Source organism: Panthera uncia, chromosome D1 (genome assembly GCF_023721935.1).
Source record: "Panthera uncia isolate 11264 chromosome D1, Puncia_PCG_1.0, whole genome shotgun sequence".
NCBI classification, from domain to species: domain Eukaryota; kingdom Metazoa; phylum Chordata; class Mammalia; order Carnivora; family Felidae; genus Panthera; species Panthera uncia.
Genome location: NC_064808.1, coordinates 52,735,091 through 52,757,427, shown reverse-complemented (window position 1 = coordinate 52,757,427; position 22,337 = coordinate 52,735,091). Strand labels below are relative to the sequence as shown.

Below are 22,337 nucleotides of genomic sequence, written 5' to 3'. Positions count from 1 at the left end.
GACCAATTTCTCATTCATCTCCATGTATCTAGGACTTAGTGTAAGGCTTGCCATTCAGCAGACACTTGAAAGTATGTGTTGAATGAATGGATGAATAAATGAATGGATTAACATAGATATGTGGAGGAAGGAAGGAGGCTGGGTTGGATGGCTGGAAGGTTTTGTCAGTGAACAGAGGGAATGTGTGGGTGGGTACAAAGGTATATTTTCATTATAACTGAGCCCTTGAGATCTTACCTACCATGGAAGATACTTAGAAAGGAAAGTCAGGCCTGGGGGCAGCAGGGGCCCTCCCCAGACCCTTTGTTATGAATTTCATTTTCTGCACTTCTGGGAACAGGTACTCAGGACTCTATGAGGTGCTTCTCAATGGTTCCTTTCTCATCTTCCCTAAATACCCCCAGGATCCCCACCCCAGTTGCATCTCAGCCATTGTGCCTTCTCTGGATCTTTGGGCTAGCTTGCAGGGCATTCTACATTTATTGAACCTTCCAGATACCTGAGGATATGGGGAATGACTGTGGGGTTTGGAGTCCTACAGATTGGAATTCTAGTCTCTGTTCTACCTGCAATTACTTTTCTAAGTCTTAAATCCATACCTGTCCTAGGCTGATAATGATGCAACATATCATTATCTGCAGGGAGGACACATGGAAATACCCTGTAAGCTAGTAGTTGTTAGGATCTTAGTATGTGAGATCCCTCAGAGGAAGGATTCAGATACCCAGGAACCTAGCATGATTACTGGCAGCAAAATGATAAGAAATATGGTAATCACTGTGGTTTCTTTTGGCCCTGAGCTAACTCAGAGCCAGTCAACAGAATAGGGAGAATATATTCTGAGTGCCAGAGCCCTCATTTTCCTCTTTGATGCCGTGACTCGTGGCGTGTTGGCTGGCACCCCTTGCCTGGCCTTCTCCAGCTCCCTGCATCGCTCCCCAGGCTGCACAAGGCCCAAGAGGAGCACCGCACAGTGGAGGTGGAGAAGGTACATCTGGAGAAGAAGCTGCGTGATGAGATCAACCTTGCCAAGCAGGAAGCCCAGCGGCTGAAGGAGCTGCGGGAGGGTACTGAGAATGAGCGGAGCCGCCAAAAATATGCAGAGGAGGAGTTGGAGCAGGTAGGAGAGTGTACTGTTTCCTGGACACCCTGGGGTGGGGGTGGGAAAAGTGCAGGGCCAAAAGCCTGGCTGGAATGCTTCATGTGCGAGGACTTTGAAATATGCCTCAAAGAATATCTTTAGGAGTTACTAGACTCTTACCAATAATAGTGGAAAAGTTGTAAAAAAAAAAAAAAAGGTCACTGTGATTTTCAAAGACTAGGGGATAACAGATGATAACAGTTATTTTGTTCCCTTTTTATTGAACTATTACATAAAGTGTACCAATCATAAATATACAGCTGGAAAGCTTTCACATAAGCATGTACTTGTATAACCAGCATCCAGATCAAGATAAAGAGTATCTTTTAAGCACCCTAGAAGGCTCACTTTTGCTTCTCTCTGCCTTCTGTCAATATTCCACCAAAAGGTAACTATGGTCATGATCTGTAAACCGGATTTGTTTTGCTTGATTTTGAACTTCATATAAATGGCATTATATGGTATTTTTCTTCGTGTTTGGTTTCTTTTACTCAGCATTATGTCTGTGAGAGTCATCCATGTTACTGTGGGTAGTGGTAGTTGGTTTATTTGCATTGCTAAGTAATTATTCATTGCAGGAGTGTTCTTTAAATTATTTATCCATTCTCCTGTTGGTAGACATTTGAGTTGTTTGCAGTTCTTTTTCTTTTCCTTTTATGAATAACACTGCTATGGACCTCCTGCATATTCTCTTAGCATAAACACTTATTTCTGTTGGATATATAATAGGGAATTTATAAATTTAGCTGTATTAGAAACCTCTAGTTTTCCAAAATGGTTGGACCAGTCCATACTAGCACCAGCAGTGTGTGAGAGTTCTGGTTGAGCTACAACCTTGGTATTTTTAGGCTTTTTAATTGTATACATTCCAGGATCTAGAGGTATTTCATTGTGATTTTAATATTCATTTTCCTAATGGCTAATAATAATAAATACCTTTTGATAAATTTATTGACCATTTTATTTGGGAATCTCTTCTCATTTTAAAAATTGTGTTACTTGTCTTCTTCTTAGTTGATTTGTAGGAGTTCTTTATATATTCTGGATGTAAGTCTTCATATATATATATATATATATATATATATATATATATATATATATATATATATATAAAACACAAATCTTTTCCCAGTCTGTAGCTTGTTTTGCTCTCTTAATATTGCTTTTAATGAACAGAAAGCCTTGATTTTAATGAAGTCCAATTTAATCATTTTTTTTAAGTGGTTGATACTTTTTGTGGCCTCTTTAAGAAATCTTTCCTGATCTCCAAGATATTTTTGTAAATTTTCTTATAGAAGTGTTCTTGTTTTACTTTTCACATTTAGGTTTGTGGTTTATTTCAAATTAGTTTTTGTCTATATGAGGTAGGAAGTCAAGGTTCTTTTTTTTTTTTTTTTTTTTTTTTCAAGTAGATAATTCTGTTCTGTAGTCTGTCTGTCCTTAAAGCACATTGTCTTCTACTAAGTCTCAATATCAGTAGTAAGTTCTCCAGCATTGTTCTTCAAAATGGCCTTGGCTGTTCTAGGTTCTTTGCATTTCCATAATTAAGCTTGTCATTCTACCACTTCTCCCTACTCCCCCTGCCCCCAAAAAAGCCTTGCTGGGATTTTTATTGGTTTTATATTGAATCTATAGATTAATGTCGGGGAAAATTGACATTTTAACAAAATGATTCTTACAATCCATGAGCATTGTTTATCTTGTCTCCTATTTAGGTCTTTTAAAATTTCTCCCAGCAATGTTTTGTAGTTTTCAGTGTAGAAGTCTTGCACTTTAAGAAAAAAATTTTTAGGGGTACCTGGGTGGCTCAGTTGGTTAAGCGTCTGACTGTTGATCTCAGTTCAGGTTTTGATCTCAGGGTGTGAGTTCAAGCCCCATGTGTTGGTTCCACGCTGGGTGTGAAGCCTACTGCTCTTATTTTTCTAGCTTTTTTTAAAATTTTTATTTTTTCAGATTTTATTTTTAAGCAATCCGTATACCCAACGTGGGGCTCAAAACTCACAACTCCCAGGTCAAGAGTCGCGTGCTCCACTGACTGAGCCAGTCAGGTGCCCCTTATTTTTCTAGCTTCTTGAGGTGGAAGATTAGGTTATTGATTTTAAACCTTTAATATTTTCCAACAGAGGCATTTAGAACTATAAATTTCTAGCTCAGCACTGCTTTAGCTGCTGCATTTACTAAGTTCTGGTATTTCATATTTTCATTATCATTCAGTTGAAAAGATTTTTTAATTTCTACTGCAATTTTTTTGGGGGGGGGTGCTCATGGTTGTTTAGGACAAGTGTGTTGATTAATTTTCAAACACTTGGGGACTTTTCCAGTGATTTTTCTCATTGATTTCTAATTTAATTTCACTGTGGTCAGAGAACATATGCTGTATATTTTCAGTTCTTTCAAATGTGTTGAGACTTGGTTTATGTAAACAGACCAAACAATACAATGGAAAGGTGAAGAGTGTCAGATTGGATAAAAAAACAAAACCCAGCTATCTGCTGTTTACAAGAGATATAAAATGGTAAGGATATAAAATGGGTAAAGGTAAAAGGATGAGAAAAGATATACCATACAAACGCAAAGCAAAATAAAACAGGAGTAGCTATATTACTATCAGACAAAATAGGCTTTAGAGCAAGAAGTATTACTAGAGACAAAAATGGACATTTCATCATGGTAAATGTGTGAATCCAACAGTAACATAACAACACTTAATTTGTATACATCTAATAATATAGTTTAAAAATATATAAAACAATGAGGCACCTGGGTGGCTCAGTCAGTTAAGCATCTTTCAGCGTAGGTCATGATCTCACACACAGTTCGTGCATTCAAGCCCTGCACTGGCCTCTGTGCAGACAGCTCAGAGCCTGGAGCCTGCTTCGGATTCTGTGTCTCCCTCTCTCTCTGCCCTTCTCCTCATGCTCTGTCTGTCTGTCTCTCTCTCTCTCAAAAATAAATAAACATTAAAAAAAATTTAAAAATAGATATATATATAAAGCAAGAGCTGAAGGAACTAAAAGTTTAATAGACAAATTTATGGTCAAAGTTAGAGATTTTAAAACACCTCTGTCAAAAATAAGAAGCCAAAAGTATCAGTAAGGATGTGAAAAATGTAAACATGATTAATCAATTTGACCTTATCAACATATATAGAGCATTCTGCCTGACAACTGCAGAATACACATTTTGTTTCATGTCTGCATATTGCTTCTGTTCCAATCTCTCCTCTCCTTCTGGGAATCCAGTATTTATGTAAGACCTTTTAACTGGATTCCACTTGTCTCTTATGCTTAGTTGTGTCTTTTTTTTCTCTTCGTGCTTTGGTTTCATTATTTTCTGTGGATTCGTCTCTGAGTTCTCTAATCCTTTATTCTGCTGTGAATATTGTGCTGTTTTGTTCAACCCATCCAGTGGAATCCTACTCTCAGATAATGTATTTTTCAGTTCTACAATGCCTGTTTTACTCTTTTATAGATTCTGGTTTCCTGCCCAGAATTTCCGTGTTTCCATTTATTGTGTCTATCTCTCTATTTTCTTTACTCATAGTTGAAGTCCTTTTCTGGTGCCTCTCACATTTGGATCACTTATGGGACTGCCTGTTTTTCCTCTTGATTATTGATTATATTTTCCTGCCTCTTCTCATGTCTAGTCATTTATTTTTATTAAATAGTGGACAGTGTGTTTAAAAAATAATAGAGGCTCCAGATGATTTTATCTTCCATCAAATAGAGGCTCCTCCCTTCTTCTGTTAGGTATATAGGGTGAGGATCTAATCACCTCAAGCCAATCAGAAATTGAGCCATGTTGGAGCTGGGTTGTAGTTTTAGAAAGACTTGGTCTAGCACTCGTTTGTCCCTGTTTCTCAGGCATGTTCCTTCCTTTTTCTTGAGAGCTTGTGGATTTCTTTCTCCTGAGCCCTGAAAGACTATGAGAGATTCATTTCTGCCACTTGGAGGATTTTAACTTAGCTCTTTGGCCTCCTGCTCCTCATAGCTTCAAAATTTTGCAGCTGTCTCGAGGGGAGGACCAGGGGTATGTGTGAAGCAGGTCCCTTCCTTCCTATAATGTTTTGTCCCCTAAGTATTATGAAATTATGGGAGATTTTATTCCACCCTTTGACCTAGCTATGTGTTCTCCTGTACAGCCCCAGAACTGAGTAAATGCTCAATGAAGAAAACTGGATGTAGGTTTCTAATCTCAATTTCCAATCTGTCATACCAGTACTGTACTACCAACAAAATCTGGGCTGGTTTCTCTAGGCTCCAGTGGAGTCCCCACTGCCCTGGGCCATGCCCAATTATCAGCTGTCACCCAGAACCATCCAATGGCTCCAAGGAAGAAAATGGCTGACAATTATTAACTCATCTTAGAAAGACTTTTTCCCCTCTTTGGATTTTCAGTTCATCTAGTCCAGTGATTCTCAGACTTTTTGATCTCAGAACTCTTTGACTCTTAAAAATTATTTAGGACCTCAAAGAACATTAAAAAAATTTTTTTTAAGGTTTATTTTTGAGAGGTGGGGGAGGGGCAGAGAGAGACAGAGACACAGAATCTGAAGCAGGCACCAGGCTCTGAGCTATCAGCACAGAGCCTGATGTGAGGCTGAACCCACGAACCATGAGATCCTGACCTGAGCTGAAGTCAGAGGCTTTAACTGACTGAGCCCACAGGCGCCCCATCAAAGAACATTTTTAAAGGGGAAGTCTGTTGCTATTTACCCTGTTAGAAGTTAAAACTGAGAAAATTAAAGAGTATTTATTAATTCAGGGGTGCCTTGCTGGCTCAGTCAGAAGAGCATGCAACTCTTGATCTTGGGGTCATGAGTTCAAGCCCCACATCGGGGGTAGAGATTACTTAAAAAAAAATCTTAAGGGGTGCCTGGGTGGCTCAATCGGTTAAGCATCTGCCTTCAGCTCAGGTCATGGGCTGATCTGACAGTCAGGTCAGATCTCACAGTTCATGGGTTGAAGCCTTGCATAGGGCTCTGTGCTGACAGCTCGGAGCCTGGAACCTGCTTCAGATTCTGTGTCACCCTCTCTCTCTGCTCCTCCCCTGCTCACGTTCTGTCTCTCTTTCTCTCAAAAATAAAATAAAACATTAAAAATTTTTTTAAAAAATTTACTAATTCATTTTAAATAAGTGTATTAAACTCCTTATATATCAACACAATATTTTTTGAAAAAATGACTGCATTTTTCAAAATAAAAATAATTTAATGAGAAGTGAGTTTTTTTTTTTACAGTTTTACAAATTCTTTTAATGTCAGGCTTAATAGACTGCTGATTCTTCTATTAGTGTCTATATTCAATCTGTTATGATATTACTTATCATATAGCCTCTGGAGAAATCTACAGTTCAGTTGTGAGCAAAAGGGAATGAAAAAGGTAAATAACGTCTTAGTACAATTATGAAAATAGTTTGATCTCACAGATGCTCTGAAAGGATGCACTCAAGGATCCCTGGATCACACTGGAAAAACTGTAGACGTAGTCTTTAGAGCTCTCTGATGACTTTGAAAATTTTTCATAATTATAATAATTTGTCTTTCAAGAATTTTGTAATTTTTGTAGCTTAGACAGCTTTCCCCAGATGCTGTGTTGGATCAGAATTATTCTTCTGGCATGACCTACTGCATCCTATGGGGAAGTGGAAGTCAGGGGTAACAAAGCACGTGGTCAGTGGTTATTAACTTTGCTGCGTAGTAGAAGCTATGTAGTAGAACTTGCAGAACATGAGAAAGTATTGATACCTAGGCCAGCACCCCAGATCTGTGAAATCAGAATCTGGGTTTGGGTCCAGATATCAGTATTTTTGAAGTGTGATTCCCCAGGTGATTCCAGCGTGTGGCAGGTTGAGAACCACAGCCATAGAATAAAAGAATACTGTGACTTGCCCCCCAGCTCTATCTCCTTCAGGCATTTATTCCTTGTGTGTGGCAGGATGGGTCTGTCTCTGTCTCCTTGCCTCCCATCCTCCCCACCCCACCCCCCACTTCCTTTTCCCTATTTTGTAAGTATTTCTCCTGTTAAACCATTTTGAGCCTGTTAGACCAGCCTTTCCCAACTGTCTCACTGCCCTTCCTTTCCTCTTTTTTCTTTTTCTCTCCATCCTCCCTTGCTCTTAGCTTATCCCATTCCTTTCTCTCCCTTCAAGGTAGAACTTGATAATACATTTTCACACTTGGTGTATTAGACCCTAAGGCATCTGTTCTCCATTTTAAATCTACAAAGCCAGGAGTGGGCTAAGTTATAGTTTCTTTTTCCACTTTTTCAAAGACCGAAAACCAAGTGGGGATTTGTCCTCTCATTGGCTCTCTATGGAATAAAGGTGTTCTGTCCTTAGCTAAGGCCCTCCCAGTCTATCTCAGGCCATGGAGAGAACCTCAGGCCTGCTCTGGGATACTTGCCCCATTGGCAAGTTGGGAATAATACAACTGCCTCTCAATCCCTTTTCTCTGGGATTCTGACCAGCTAAAGGTCAGTGTCTAGGTGGGGAAATTGGGGGTCACTTCTGTAGACTGGGTGAGATAGCAAGGGATCCAGTGTGTATAATGTCTGCATGCAATCTCAGACCTTCCATGTTTAGTGCTTCCATGTTTCAGCTTCATTGGATGCTCCTTGCTGAGAAGTCAGTGAGATCTCTGCTTACACATTGCTTCTCTCATGTCTTGGCCTCTTTTGGCAATGCCCATGTTCAAAGTACGTGTGCTGGTTTGTAGAGGGTGCCCTTCAAAGCCTACCTGCCCTGCTCAATGGGAGAATCATAGACAAAACCTCGGGACTACAGGACACTTTGGAGAGCATTCAGGCTATCCCTTTCTGGAATAGCGATCATTTTTAAGGGCTCTCTGACCTGAGCTGTTCACAATACCTCCTCCTGAGATCACCCCTTTACTGTGGTTTGGATTTGCAAGGGAGAAAGTCTTTCCTCACACTAAATTGAGATCTGTTATTGAAAGCACAGGGTCACAGGGCCAGGAGCCGGAATCAGAGTTTTGGATTCCCAGTCAAGTGCTTTTTCTGCCACATGGTGATGTCTTGAGGTCTGAGCATAGACCCCCACCTCTCAGAAAGAAGGTGGCTCACTGAGCTGACCTGAGCCTCAAGAGAGCAGGGAGGATTATGGAGATTGGCTGCAGGCCAGGAGAGGCAGCTAATGTGTGGGTACACAATGCTCTAGTCTGGCAGCAAAAAAAAAAAAAAAAAAAAAAAAAAAAAATCTCAATTTGAGATCTGGTTGACACTACTGACTGTGTGACCTTGAGTAGATTACTTTCCTTCTCTGAGTTTGCCTCCTTGTAATATATAAAACACAGAATAATCCTTGCCCTTTCTGCCTCTCGAGAGGGCTGGAAGCTCATACGAGATAGCAGATAAGAACTCAGAATTCTGTGCTATCAGAGGCATCGGAGAGGGTCATGGCAGCAGTAATGGCTCACATCCTCTTGGCTGCACAGGTTCGGGAAGCCCTGAGGAAAGCAGAGAAGGAACTGGAATCACACAGCTCATGGTATGCTCCAGAGGCCCTTCAGAAGTGGCTGCAGCTGACCCACGAGGTGGAGGTGCAGTACTATAACATCAAGAAGCAAAATGCTGAGAAGCAGCTGCTGGTGGCCAAGGAAGGGGTGAGACCTGCCTTCCCACCACTCTCTTCTCTCCTCCTTGCCCCCTCCCCTCACCTGCCCTTCTTCCTCCTCTCCACCTCTCCCTATCCCTCCTGTTGGACAAAGAGATATCCTGGTGCTGGGTTCTGTTTCTTTTCCTGAAAAATAGTTCCTGATGATGTCCTCAAGTTTCTGGAGGAGGGGCTGAGGGCATGGGTGTACTCCCACCTGCCTTCTGGAAAGATGAAGCAAGTGGAGGCAGGTAGAGGGAAAACTCTGCCAGCCCCAGCCCGCCATGGGGCAGAACCCTTCTGGGGCTGGGGGACTGTCAGGGGATCCCACTGCTTCTCTCTTTACCTTCATTTTCTTTCCTCCCCCGCTGTTGTCCTTCCCCCTGCCTTCCTTTCCCTTCTTCTCTTCCTTTCTCTCATGCAGCCTAAGCTGTGCTAGGAGGAGGAGGACCCAGCCACTGAAAGGCATTTCTCATTGTCCCACCTCTAATCCCTGCTCTGTTTAAGCTGGGGATCTCATTTTTGCAGGCTGAGAAGATAAAAAAGAAGAGAAACACACTCTTTGGCACCTTCCACGTGGCCCACAGCTCTTCCCTGGATGATGTGGATCACAAAATCCTCACTGCGAAGTAAGTAGCACCTGATGCCCAGCTCTGGCAGTGTCCACCCCATCCTCGGAGTTGGAGGGTGTGCGGAGTCTGCAACCCCAGTTCTGCTTCTTCACTGGTAGAGGGGCAGCTCTGGTATCCTGCCCCGGCCTTCATCCAGCTCCCACCTTGCTCTTGAATTTATGATTTAATTGTGTTTCTTATTTGCACGTATTCCCCCAACCTGTTCCTCTAGGAAGCCTCGTTCCTACCGGGGCTCCCACCCGCCCATGGCTTCAATTCTCTTCCATGTGCTCCAGGCAAGCTCTGAGTGAGGTGACGGCAGCACTGAGGGAGCGCCTGCACCGCTGGCAGCAGATTGAGATCCTCTGTGGCTTCCAGATTGTCAACAATCCTGGCATCCACTCCCTGGTGGCTGCTCTCAACATAGACCCCAGCTGGATGGGCAGCACGCGCCCCAACCCTGCCCACTTCATCATGACCGACGACGTGGATGACATGGATGAGGAGATTGTGTCACCCTTGTCCATGCAATGTAGGTGACCTCTTGGGTGGGGGTGAGGGAAGGGGCCTTTGATGCACCAGTTGAGAAGTGGTTGGCCACTGCTGTGCCTAGAACAGCATATGGGGCGGAGACCAAGGAAGGTAGTTGAGCTCAGGGCCTTGGTTCATAAAGCACAGTTCATGTCAGGATATTCCTCCACAGTTGTGCTCTTGGTGTTGTTTCCATGCTCTATGCTCTGTCTGCCCCTCTGGGTCTATTGTGTTAAGTGTGTCTCCCTTCACTCTTTGTGTTTCTTAAATCCCTTTATTCTCCTTTTTCTCCCCCATGTGCCTTTATAAAAACAATCTCCTTTAGTGGTTCATTATATCAAAATGGTATTCGTTTTGGCTCTTTACTGCTATTATCTGTTTTCATTTTTATATTTGTTCTTAATTGCTAAAGTGGACAAATGGAATGATATCTTTTTCTGGTTTTGTGTGAGGCCCCATAAAGCGGTAGTCCCTTAAAGAGACATAGCCCTACATTCTCCAAGCCAGAAAGACATTCTTGTCCTGGAGGGATCTCCTGCACAAGCATGTCCCCCTGAATTCTTGGACCTCTGCACCCTTTCCTGGGCCTTCCCTCTCCCGTTCCTCCCCTCAAGTGGTGAGAGCTGAGTAGAGCAAAGTCAAAGAGACAACTCTGTGGGAAATCTTCAGTGAATGAGGGACTTACCCCTAAGTGGCCCAGTTGAAATTTTCCCTGGATCAGAGGCTATTTTAGATAAATAGAATAGACCTTTACGGAAAAGCTGTTGTCTCGGGCCCACATCCATGGGCCTGGCTTAGGGGCTCACTTTCAGAAAGCCAGATTCTTTCATCAGGCTGGACTCCAGCTACAGACAGGATTTATTTGTAAATTTGTTCAGCAGTACTTTGCCTCTGGCCAAGCTGCTTTGTCACCCTGGTCTGATATCCTATCAGGGCTTTAATCAAAGGCCCAACAAGGTTAGGATCACTGGCAGGCAAGGCTCCCATGTTCCCTGGGTTGGGAGGGATCTTCATTAGCTCTCAGCTACCCAGTCCTTGCCCTGGCCCTCCCCTTATCCCACTGAAAGGTGGGCTGAAGCCCTCTGTAAATCAGATTCTCTTCTCCTTTTGGCCTGGCTGTTGGAACCTAGATGCTGCCTGGCTGATGGGGCGTAGGTTCAGTGACCGCTCTCTCTGCTCAGCATCCGCCGGCTCGGATGATCAGTCCCTCTGGAAATACCCGGGTTTGAGGAGCCCCTTTGGGGCTTTTGTTTTTCCAACTTTTGGGACTAAACCAACACTCCTACCCCTGAGCTCCTTCTCCTGCCTGCCTCACTCCCCTGCCTGCTCCCTCTATTCCCTTGGCACTATCCCTACTAACTGCAGGGAGAGGTTCAGGGGTGAGAAGAATCAGCCTGCTCAGCTGAGGGCTGGAGAGAGAACACCCATAGTGAGGGAAGGCTTGGGCTTCTCCTTCCGGCCCAGCTAGACAGAAGTCCTGGTGGCCCTTCTTCTAGCTGGGCTGGGATGGAAAGAGAAGGAAAGATCCTTCCTTTCTTTTCTCTTTTTCATGTTTCTCCCTTTTCCTCTCTTTCCCCCTTACTTCTCCCTTTGCCTCTTCCTTTTCCATGCTGCTTCTTCCTCTTCTGCCTCCCTTTCGATGCCTTGAAAGCCACCAGCCATAGAAGCCCTGCCTCCCCAGCTCTCCATCACTGTGGACTTGTGTTCTCTCCCTCGCGGAGCCTCCATGGCTTCTGGCACCCATGTCACGTGGCTCATTCTCCCATCTTTAGGGAGAAGGTGGGGAGGCCCACCTCTCAGGGTAGAGGAAAAAAAACAAAGGTAGAAATTCTGTTTTCAGCTGGAGCTGGAAGTGAGCCCAAGGGGGATGCTCTAGCACATTCCCAAGTTACCTGGTGCCCGTATACTCCTTCCCTGGGCATGGTGGCCATCGTCTTCCAAGAGCCTGATTTGTAGCATTATTCCAGGAGCTGGCTCTGTGTTGTCTGCATGCTTGTTAGAAGAAATTTGGAAAGTGAAAAGTGAAAAAGTGCAGAAGAAAAAGGCACACCTAGTCCCACTGTATTTGAACAGCTTTTTTCCTACAGTCTCCTGTCTGTGAAATTTTTAATAATTTTTTATGTGGTCAAGATAATAATGACCACTACCATTTGTTGAGTGCCATGAACTGTGACAGGTACTTTAAATACACTCTCTTGAAGCGTCACAACAACCCTGCAGAATTTTATAAACTAGGTCTCAAACTAGGGAAACTAGTTGCACAAGGCTACAAGTGGGAAGGCCTTACTTCAAACTCGAGTCTTTTGTGTCCTGTAGTTCAAGGTATTTCTTTCATGTATCCTTTTGTCTCCCCTGAGCATTTCAGTAGGTATTTTTGTATGTTTTTCAAATCTTAAGCAGAATTTTTAATAGCTGTATAGTCTTCCGACAATCAGATATATTATATCATTTTCAATTTTATGTGTATTTTCATACAATTATTAATACTTATGTGATGAGCATGTGTGTGTATAGATCCTTGTCTGAACTGTGAATTACTTCCTGAGGTTGGCTTTCTAAAAAGGCTGGTTCTTATTGCTCTCCCGGACCTCGTCCCACACCCCCTCCTACCCTGCCTGGCCCGTTTCCTCCCACTAACTGCCCTGCCTCTCCTCTCTAATATTGGCCCTCGGTATCCTTCCATTGCAGTTGCCACTAAAACTGACCTGGGCACCTCATCTTCAATGTCCCCTTCCTTTTAGGACCCCTGGTGGGAGGTTTTCGGGAGGAGGTGCCCCGTTCTCCAGATTGGGCACCAAGGGCCGAGCGGTCTGCAGCAAGCCTTTCTCCAGGGGCACACCTGCTTGGCTGCCAGCCCCGAGGAGGTCGGCCCCTCCTGACACTTTCTTTACTCTCCTTGCAGCTCCCACCCTGCAGTGCAGTGTCCGGCAGCGCCTGACGGAACCACAGCACGGCCTGGGATCTCAGAGGTTGGTAGAGGGCGAGGCTGGCCACTTCTTGACAAGCCGGGTCTCTCTGCGGCGAATGCGCAGCCTTTCATCTGGACAGTCTTTCAGTTCTGAAGGCCACGGGACCAGCTCTCCACCTGCCTCTGCTTCTTCTTCCTGTTCCTCTACCACCACCACCACCACCTCCTCCTCCACCACCACCACCACCACCACCTTCACCACCTCCATCACCAACGTCCATGTTCACCCTGTCTATTACCACCACAGCACTTCCTATTTCCTCCAGATGAAGCCCTACCCTGACCCATCCCCTGCTGACAGCACCGCTGTGATGCCTGGGCATTCAGAGAGCTTGGGGTATCGGCTGTCTCTCTTCTCTTCCTTGCCTTTCTGCTGCCTTTACCTTGGCCTCTGCCTGCTGGCTGCTGCTTGGTCAGCTGTGGGGGTGTGTGCAGTGGGGCATCTTCTCCTGGTCCTGCCCTTTCCCAGCCCTGGGTTCCTTCTTAAGTTCAGCCTAACTCCCCACAACTTTGTTCCCTTCTCTGTTTGGGGTTTTGCTGACTCTAAAAATGAGTACAACGCCCCTCCCTCACGGTCCTATTGCACTTTTGCCTAAACTTTGCACTTTCACATCCGTTGTTTCCATGGAGTCTTTACTTCCTTTACTCCTTCAATAGAACATTTATTGATACCTGCTCTGGGCCAGGCTCTGCTGGGCATGGGGATTCACAGATGATAAGATACAATCCCAGCCATCAAGACTCACAGTCTGGTCCGGGAGAGGTACATAAATAATTACGGAACAGTCTGAGAAGTGCTATGGGGTGCTGAGGAGGGAGTGACTAACAGTGTGCACCTGGGTGGAAGGCTTCACAAAAGAGGTGACATCTGTGCTAACACCCTGTGCAGGAAAAGGAGGAAGTATAGTCTAGGCAAAGGAAGGTTTAATGTGCAGAGGCATGGAGGTTCAAGAGAATATGATGTATTTGTGGTTAGAACCTTGGGCGTGTTTTGGTGGGAAAGGGTGGTAGATGAGGCTAGGAGGAGGAAGGGCTCCAAGAGGCTTGGGCATTGCCCTTTAGGAGATGGAGAATTCCAAAAGGGTTTTAAAAAGGAAGAGAATCATGGGGCGCCTGGATGGCTCAGTTGGTTGAGCATCTGACTCTTGATTTCAGCTCAGGTCATGATCCCAGGGTCATGGGATCCAGCCCCAGATCGGGCTCCATGCTGAGCATGAAGCCTGCTTAAGATTCTCCCTCTCTCTCTGTCTCTCCTCACCCCCCTTCCTTTGCCCCTCTCACCAGCTTGTGCGCTCTTTGTCTCTCAAATAAAAATAAAAGGAAGAGAATCAGATTTGCACTTTAGAAATAACATTTTTGTGGCCTGTATAAAGAAGAGAAGGGGAGACTACAGAAATCTGGAAGTCACCAAGGTAGACCAGTAGGGGAGGTAGTGAGGTCTAGGCATTGGAAAGGAGAGGTTTAATTTGGTAACTGGCTGAGATGGGGGTGGAGGAGAAGGAGGAGTCTAGGATGACACCCAGGTTTCTAGCTGGGGTGGCTGCATGGATATGGTAACCTTCATGGAATTAGGGAACTGAAGAGGGGAAATGGGTTCAGGGGTTTTAGACAAGAAAAGTTTATAGGTGGGGCCAGCATAAAGTACTCACTTTCAGAATAGGAATTTAAGGTTCTGAAAAGTTAAGTAAATTTCCCCACGTCCCACAGCTAATTAGTAACAGAACAGAGTAGAACTTGACTTTCCATTCCAGGGCACTCTAGGTATTTTTGTCCTTCCACAAGGTCTCAATAACTGCACTGTGTAAGAGTTGGTGAAAGGCTTTCTCCCACAGCCTCTCTAGCAGCTACCTCAGGAGATAGGCTAGGGTCAGAGATAAGAGAATTCACTTTGCCTGGAACAAGCTTAGGGGAGACTCAGAAAGTCCCTCTCCTCTGGAGGGACCTCTCATCTCTGAAGTTGAGACATGACCAGCCCTGGCCTCGGGGCTGCAGCCTGCTGATGCCGTTGCTGACTTCTGGCTGTGCTTCACTCAGGAAGCCAGTCTCTCTCTGTGTTAGCCTAGAGGGCTGTTCCTTTGTCTTTTACAAAGGGACTGCCTTTGCTAGCACTTTCACCCTGCAGAGTGGCTCATATTCATCCTCATCCTCATTTTCATCCAGAAGCCTAGGCTGGGAGACTGCCCCTCCCAATACAGGTCGAGAGGGCTGGATGGGGTCTGGGGCATTAGGGGATGCTGTGGATCTCAAGCTCCAAGGCCCAAGCTGAGGGCAATGGGGAGGGGCGGGTGGGGAGGTACCTGCACCCACCTGGCCTGTTCACTACTTAATTTTCTTTTGCACCATGCACCAGAGGATCGTCTCTAAAGACAAACAGGCTCTCTAGTAAGGTTAGTAGCTTGGTATGGGAGCCCAAGGCAACCCAGCCTTTGGGGAGGGACACCTTCTGGCGCCTGAGTGTCTCAAAGATCCAGGGAGGGAAAGTGAGCTTTGCCTCAGCAGGGCTTTTACCTCCAGGGTGTGACACCTGGGCTTCCTCCAGGCTTTTTTCTTGCATTGGAAAGTCTTAGCTTATAACTGATGACAAGGCATGGGGGGACGGGAATCATGGCCAACTGGAGCTGTAGGCCATGAGGAGTGAGGCTGGGAGGTCCCCCAACCCCCTGACCACTCTTCCTTGGCATTAGAAATGTAGGCTTCTGGGGTTCTCACCTCATCAGCGTAGATGGCCCCCTTTCCAGTGCTGCTGCCCCCCAGAACTGTCTCGGCACCTTGCTCACTGGCTCATTATGTGTGTGGAAAAGGCAGGATATGGAGAGCATCATCTTGGAACTTAAGGAAACAAGGGCATATTTAGATGGAAGAAAGGACAGTGTCAGATATAGGAAACCAAATATGAGACTGAATACTAGTAAACAGTAGAGTATGTGGCTGAAACAGGATTTGTAGAATGGAATTGGAGCTGGGATTGTTCTCTGCTGTTCCTTGTCTCCAGGAAGATACTGGCCCATGGGGTAGCTGCTTAGTTAGTTGTTTCCTGTTGAGAATTAACCCTACACTAGCTATGAGCCAACCTTCTGCTTTTGCCTATTTTAAGGGCCTGGTGCCTTCCCTGATTTTTGACCCCCAGCCTCCTCCTTTCCAGATCCTGTGGTGCTCTCCCCTACCACTCCTGACTCTTTTCCTTTGGCTTCCTGACCTGGATGCTTAAGCATTTCCCTTAGCCCTCTCCTCTGCCTCTACTGTGGTTGTCAGGCCTCTGGAAAAGCAGAGGGAGGGTTAAGGGACTGACAGGGGACCCCTCATATTTACCCTTTTGTCTGTAGAGGCAGGAGAGGAGGCATCGGGAATTGGTTGATGGGCCTTCTTAGGAGTAGCCAGCCCCTTCGGGGTCTCAGCTTTCTGGACTAACCTTGGTGTGTGCATGTCCAGTGTGCGGTGCCACATCCCCATAACAGCCTTGCAAAGAAACCTCTTGTGACTGGCCCACAATGGGTCTTCCAGCTTGATTGGCCTCATCATCTTCATTCCCACATACTTCCTACATTTCCAAGTGATTTGCTAACATACCTGATCCTCCAAACAGCCTTGCAAGATCACTCAATTGGTATTATCTTCATTTGGCCAAAACTGAGGACCAGCAAGGTTAGATGACTTAAGTTTAAGGTCACACAACAAGCCTCAGGCAGAGATGGAAATCGAAACAGACCTTCTGACATCTAGTGGCAGCTCTTTGGAACCACTGCTACTTAAAAGACGGATGTGCTGTGTTTCTGCACCTGCCTGCACTGTCCCTCTCACAGAGCTCTGAAAAAGACCCCACCTTTCCAGCTGCCAGCCGACTTTGGTTTGAACTCAGAAACACTTCTCTGTGACCCACTTTGAATCCTGTGAGAGGGTTGAAAGAGGCAGCATCCTGACCTTTTGGGGTGGATAAGGGATTGTTTGCAAGGCTGTTCTAACCTTCTCCTCCCCAGCCTGGGTCAGGCCCACTTACTACTGCATGTACCCTGTTCCTTGGGGCTTGGCCCAGACTGGATGTATCCCAGGGTGTGACAGGAGTCCGTGGGGGAGAAAGTCATGGAAAATGGTGACCCAGAGCAATATGTGGGCTCTGGGTTGGCTTAAGGTTGAGTCCTAAGAAATCTAGCCACTTGTGGGAAGGAAGAGATTTTATTGAGGATGCCTGGGGAACTTAAGCCTACAGTTGCAGCAGTTTAGGGCCTGGCCACTCAGCAGGGTGGGGGCCCGTCACTAGAAAGCCCTTTGCCAGACAGATGATGGTATAATGATGTTTGGTTTTGCTTCTTGTTTGTCTCTTTTCTCTCTACCACTCTTCCCTTTCTTTCTCCCCTTGTCCTTATTTCTATTTGTTCCTCCTTTTGCCTTTCTTTCTCCCTGCTTTTACTCTCCCCTCTGTGTCTCTTCCCCATCCTGTCCCCATTCCCTATTCCTGCCGCCTCTCTTATCCTGTACTTAACGGCCTACTCAACTTCCTTCTCTTTCTCATCCTTCTCTCTCACCCACCTGTCTGTTCATCCTCTTTTCTCTCTCCTGCCCCTCTTTCCATCCCCATTCCCTACCCCATCCTTGTCTTCTCATGCTGTTCCTCTCTCCTCTTCACCTTCTCCCCATTCCCCTATCCTGTATGTGTCCCTTTCCTCCTCTCTGCCCTGTCTTGCAGGGATTTGACCCTTTCCGATTCGGAGTCCTCCCTCCACATGAGTGACCGCCAGCGTATGGCCCCCAAGCCTCCTCAGATGGTCCGTGCTGCAGATGAGGCCCTCAACGCCATGACCTCCAATGGCAGCCACCGGCTGATTGAGGGGGTCCACCCCGGGTCTTTGGTGGAGAAACTGCCTGACAGCCCTGCTCTGGCCAAGAAGGCACTACTGGCGCTGAACCATGGGCTGGACAAGGCCCACAGCCTGATGGAGCTGAGCCCCTCAGCCCCACCTGGTGGCTCTCCACTTTTGGATTCTTCCCGTTCTCACAGCTCCAGTTCCCCAGACCCAGACACACCATCTCCGGTTGGGGACGGCAGAGCCCTGCAGGCTAGCCGAAATACACGCATTCCCCATCTGGCTGGCAAGAAGGCTGTGGCTGAGGAGGATAATGGCTCCATTGGTGAGGAGACAGACTCCAGCCCAGGCCGGAAGAAGTTTCCCCTCAAAATCTTTAAGAAGCCTCTTAAGAAGTAGTCAGGATGAGAGTGGCAGTGGCGGGACAGCTTGCCCTTCCCTGGTCTTCTGCCTCTCTTTCTTCCCCTTCCAAGATCCCTGGCCCCTAGAGTGGGGCATGGGAGGGGCTGGCCCAGGGGCCTCGGCACTGTACATACCTGCCCCCCCCATCCTTGGGTCCTTCAACATTATTTATTAACTGACCACCATGGCCTGCCTGCCCTGCCCTCCCACCCACGGGCTGCCGCTGCCACTCCCTCTCTACTTCAGTGCATGTCTTAGTTGCTGTCCCCTCAGCTCCCAGCTCCACTTCTGGGGTCCAGCTTCTGTCTCTGCTGTCCCAGTTATGAAGTTTGGTTTCTTGTTTCTCTGTGTTTCCTGCTTTCAGGCTCCTCCCTCCCACCACTCCGCAACTTCCCCTAGCAGCTTGGGGGGGGAGGGGGGGAAGATAGGAGGAGAAACTTCTGACGTCTGTGCCTCAGACCTGTTCCACCCCATCTACGATGGTTCTGTTTGCCTCAGACTGGGGCGGGCCTAGGGTCTATTGCTTGAGGTTTGTTCTTTGGGAGTGTGGTGGGCCAGAAGGAAACTTGGCCTGGAGCTCTCTTGAGCCTCTAGGGGTCCATGGGGGAGTGGAACACATTCCCAGAGAATAAGCTACTAGAGAATTTTGAAGAGAGGCCAGGCTAGGGGGTAGGTTGGGAGAGACTCCTCTTAGTTGGAGCATGAGTAGATGCCAGAGTTGTGGGCTATAAGGTAGTCACCTTTTCTCTCTACTCTCACCCACACCTGCGTCTTTCTTATCCCTGCTCCCCCCCATACTGCAGGAGGGTTTGACTATAAGAGGTGCTGCCCAAATGCTCCCCCAAGCATCAGTACTCCTGGAGCTCAGGACAAATGGCTCCCCTGGCCATGGGAGTCTCAGCCATGATACAGGGCTCAAATGGGGCCCTGAAATGGTTGGGCAGGATATTGTTGCATTTGAACCAAAAAACATTTTTAAATTGAAAAAATAAATCTCCTGAATTTCCCAAGTGCCTGCACCACATACTCCCCTTGTCAGACCCCATTTTCATGTTACTGCATAGCTTGGGCCAGAGGCTCAAAAAGGACACAGCTGGTTTAGGGAAGGGGGTGGCTAAGGAAGATGTAGGTGAAGGCAGCTGTGTGACCTCTTCCCCCACTCCCTTCCCACCCTCTAGACAAGTCTCTCCCTTACCTGTTTTTGCTATGGCTGTAAAGGTATTTTCCTGTTGCCCCACTCCCTCCCATGCCTTTACTCTGGGATCCTATTTGGGGCCTGGGGTGCAGGCACCTGGGGCTGGTCTTAGGAGGGTGCTAGGCTGCAGACTGCCTTGTACCCCCTGGGCACCCTCACATGGGTTTTTCTGTGTTATTTCATAAGACTCTTTGAAGTCCAATAAAGCATGTAGGAGATTTTAACCTCTGCTGGCTTTGACTCTCATTGTGTTCTCTGGCATAGCAGACAGGATGAAGAGACTATTTCTCCTTGGCCAAGGAAAAATGAAACTAACACACGTACCCAAAAGCTCTCTGGATAGGGTTACCAGATGAAATACAGGATGCCTGCCTGGTTTAATGGAATTTCTGATAAATAAAAACGTTTTTAGTATAATTATGTCCCCTGCAACATTTGGGACACGTTATTTTTGTTTGCTAAATCTGGCAACCCCATCCACCCTTAACCTATCTATCCCATGTCTTGTCTATCACCTTTGTCTTTTTTAATTACTTCACAGGGAGCTTGGGGTGTATCTGGAGGGCAGTGAAAAACCAATGAAAGGTTTTAGAAATCGATGCCACGTGAGCTTTCATAAAAATTAGTTTGTGTAGCCTAATCAGAAGCTTTTACATCAGTCTTGTATATTTCGTCTCTTACCCATTCTTACCCCCCACATTCAGTCACCAAGCACAGTCCATTCTGCTTCCACAAGGCCTTACTGCTGACCCTGTTTCTGCCACCACCCGCTGGAGAATTATAAAAGCCCTGCCCTGCTCAAACTCTTCCAGAGTTCCCATTCCGTCAGGATAAAATTCAATGCCCTTGGCCTAGCAAGGCTCTCTTCCAAGGATTTAGTGCCAGATTTCCTCCGACCTAGAGCGTGGGCCTCCTGGCTGCCTCCAGCTCTGGATCGAAGGCTACAGCCCACATTGGACAGCAGTCGGGTTATTATATTCTAACAGTCCTCAGGACAAGAAAGGGTTTTGGGATGGTTGGGTTTTTATTTCAAAAACACCTGAACCATCTTGTTCTCGGCGGGGGCGCGCCAACGAGGAGGGCGGGGCCGGGCCTGGCGGGTTCTGCGCGCAGCGCGGGGTTCCTGTCCCAGATTCCTCTATGCCCACACTCAACATGGCGGCGGGAGAACCGCGTTCCCGCCGGGCGTGCCCACACCCAATGTGGCCGCGGGAAAGGCGCAGTATCCAGGGCCCTGCCCATACCCAAGATGGCGGCTACTGGGGCGAGGCTTACTTGGGCTTTACTAGCCCTGCCCACTAGCCAGGGCGCAGGCAGCGTCGAGTAACGTCATTCGAGCTCCGTCGCGCCGCTTTTGCGTCTTGGGTGGCGGGAGCGGGAAGGGGATTCGGATTGTCGCGCCTCCGCTCCGTGGAGGAAAGTGCTCTCTGGCCCCAAATCCAGTCCCTGCACCTGAGTACCCCCAGGAACCCGACCCTTCGCACCCTACTACCTTCTCGATCCCGCCGGCGCCTCAGAGCTGCAGTCCCGTCTCGAATCCCTCAGCGCTTCAGCCACTAGCCGCGATGCATGTGATCAAGCGAGGTGAGAAGCCGGGGAGGGGGCGGCGAGTTAGTGGGGGGCAGGTAAAGGGGTCGCGGGCTGCCGCCGCCCTTGCAGTCGGCGGCGCCCGCCCGCCCGCCTCCACCGCTTCCCGCCCTGCCCGCAGAGGCTTCCCGCCCTGTCAAGCCCGCTCGGCCTCTGGCTTGCGTCAGTCTGACCCTCCCACCCCCCACAAGGCCTTCAGTCTGAGCCCCCTCGGCTTTGTCATCCTGGCGCCTTTCTAAAGAATAATACCTCCCCTTTATCGGGTGGTTCCTGTGTGAGCCGAGCACTTTCCAGGTAGTGTTTATTAGCTCCTCTTCTCAGGTGAAGAATCTGAAGTGCAGAGAGAGGTCTGGTGACTAACGCAAGGCCACCCAATTAGTTGATGGTGAGGCCAGGGTTCGAACCCATGGCTAACATCGGAGTTGTATTGGAAAACCCTGGGGCTGATGAGCTGTCCTAGGGACTGGGAGGAGCCGGGAAGGAGGGACTCAGCCCTAAATGGGCACCTATCAGTTTCCTGATCTCTTTTGTGCGGTGAAAAAGAAAAGATCTTAGACACAGACAGACACCCCTGGAATTTGCCCTTTGCACGACGTGTGTTGCCACTTGCCCCAGGAGTGGTCTCGGAGGAGTTTGGGACTGGGACTAGTGATACAGAATCAGAGTAGGGTGGCAAAGACAACTTCTGACAGGATGAGTACTGGGAAGGGCCTGGGACTTGTGTTCTTCCTTCAACAGTTATTTCCCGTTAGACTTGCTGAGTTTCTCCTTTTTGCCAGCCCTTTGCTTGGCAGTGTGAAATTATAAGAGGAGACGGTCCCTGCCTTGCCAAAAGGTTTAATCGGTTTGGAAAAACAAGAGCAAAACATACATTTAGCAGAGAACCGTATGAGGCAGGTATGAACAAGTTTCAACTTGAACCTACTTGCCCCTGTTAAAGCAATAAAGTTATTTCAAAATTGTAGGCACTTAGTAAATACTGGTTGACTGGATATTTTGTCCACTAGGCTGTGAGTGTTTCAAACATCGGGACTTTATGCCTATACTTGGCACAGGACTTACCATGAATAGGAATTCAAAGAATGAATGAGAATTATTTTAAAATATAGGATGGATATAGGGGTGCCTGGGTGGCTCAGTTGGTTAAGCGTCCGACTTCGGCTCAGGTCATGATCTCATGGTCCATGGGTTCGAGCCCTGTCTGGCTCCGTGCTGACAGCTCAGAGCCTGGAACCTGCTTCAGATTCTGTGTCTCCCTCTCTCTGCCCCTCCCCCGCTCACGCTCTGTCTCTTTCTCTCTCTCTCTCTGAAAAATAAATAAACATTAAAGAAGTATATATGATATAATAAATGCTAGGGGTAGGCAGGTGGTTGATTTGGTTTTGTCTGGGTAGTTTAATAAAAGCCAAGAGATGGAGAAGTGGACAGTGGTGGTCCATCTTCTAATCTTTAGTATCTTGAGAACATCATTCTCTGAAATTCCTAGTCTTCC

General features: G+C 46.9%; 2 protein-coding genes across 6 annotated transcripts in view; both read left to right on the top strand.

Annotated features, from left to right (window-relative positions):
* Positions 1–19,482, top strand: part of STIM1 (stromal interaction molecule 1) — a 182,713-nt gene extending 163,231 nt beyond the window's left edge. For 3 of the 5 annotated variants that reach the window (XM_049651464.1, XM_049651492.1, XM_049651483.1), the window contains 7 exons: positions 943–1,120; positions 8,595–8,762; positions 9,281–9,381; positions 9,660–9,895; positions 11,025–11,117; positions 12,797–12,863; positions 17,544–19,482. In XM_049651464.1, coding sequence (XP_049507421.1) covers positions 943–1,120; positions 8,595–8,762; positions 9,281–9,381; positions 9,660–9,895; positions 11,025–11,117; positions 12,797–12,863; positions 17,544–18,060 — 1,360 coding nt within the window. In that variant the 3' untranslated portion in view covers positions 18,061–19,482. Of the gene's footprint in view, positions 1–942; positions 1,121–8,594; positions 8,763–9,280; positions 9,382–9,659; positions 9,896–11,024; positions 11,118–12,796; positions 12,864–15,212; positions 15,250–17,543 lie in introns of all 5 variants that reach the window. The other 2 variants (XM_049651502.1, XM_049651473.1) reach the window with 2 other exon arrangements.
* A 979-nt stretch (positions 19,483–20,461) lies between these two features.
* RRM1 (ribonucleotide reductase catalytic subunit M1) overlaps positions 20,462–22,337 on the top strand; it is a 36,376-nt gene continuing 34,500 nt past the window's right edge. Inside the window, exon 1 of the mRNA XM_049651522.1 lies at positions 20,462–20,842. Coding sequence (XP_049507479.1) covers positions 20,824–20,842 — 19 coding nt within the window. The 5' untranslated portion in view covers positions 20,462–20,823. The remainder of the gene's footprint in view (positions 20,843–22,337) is intronic.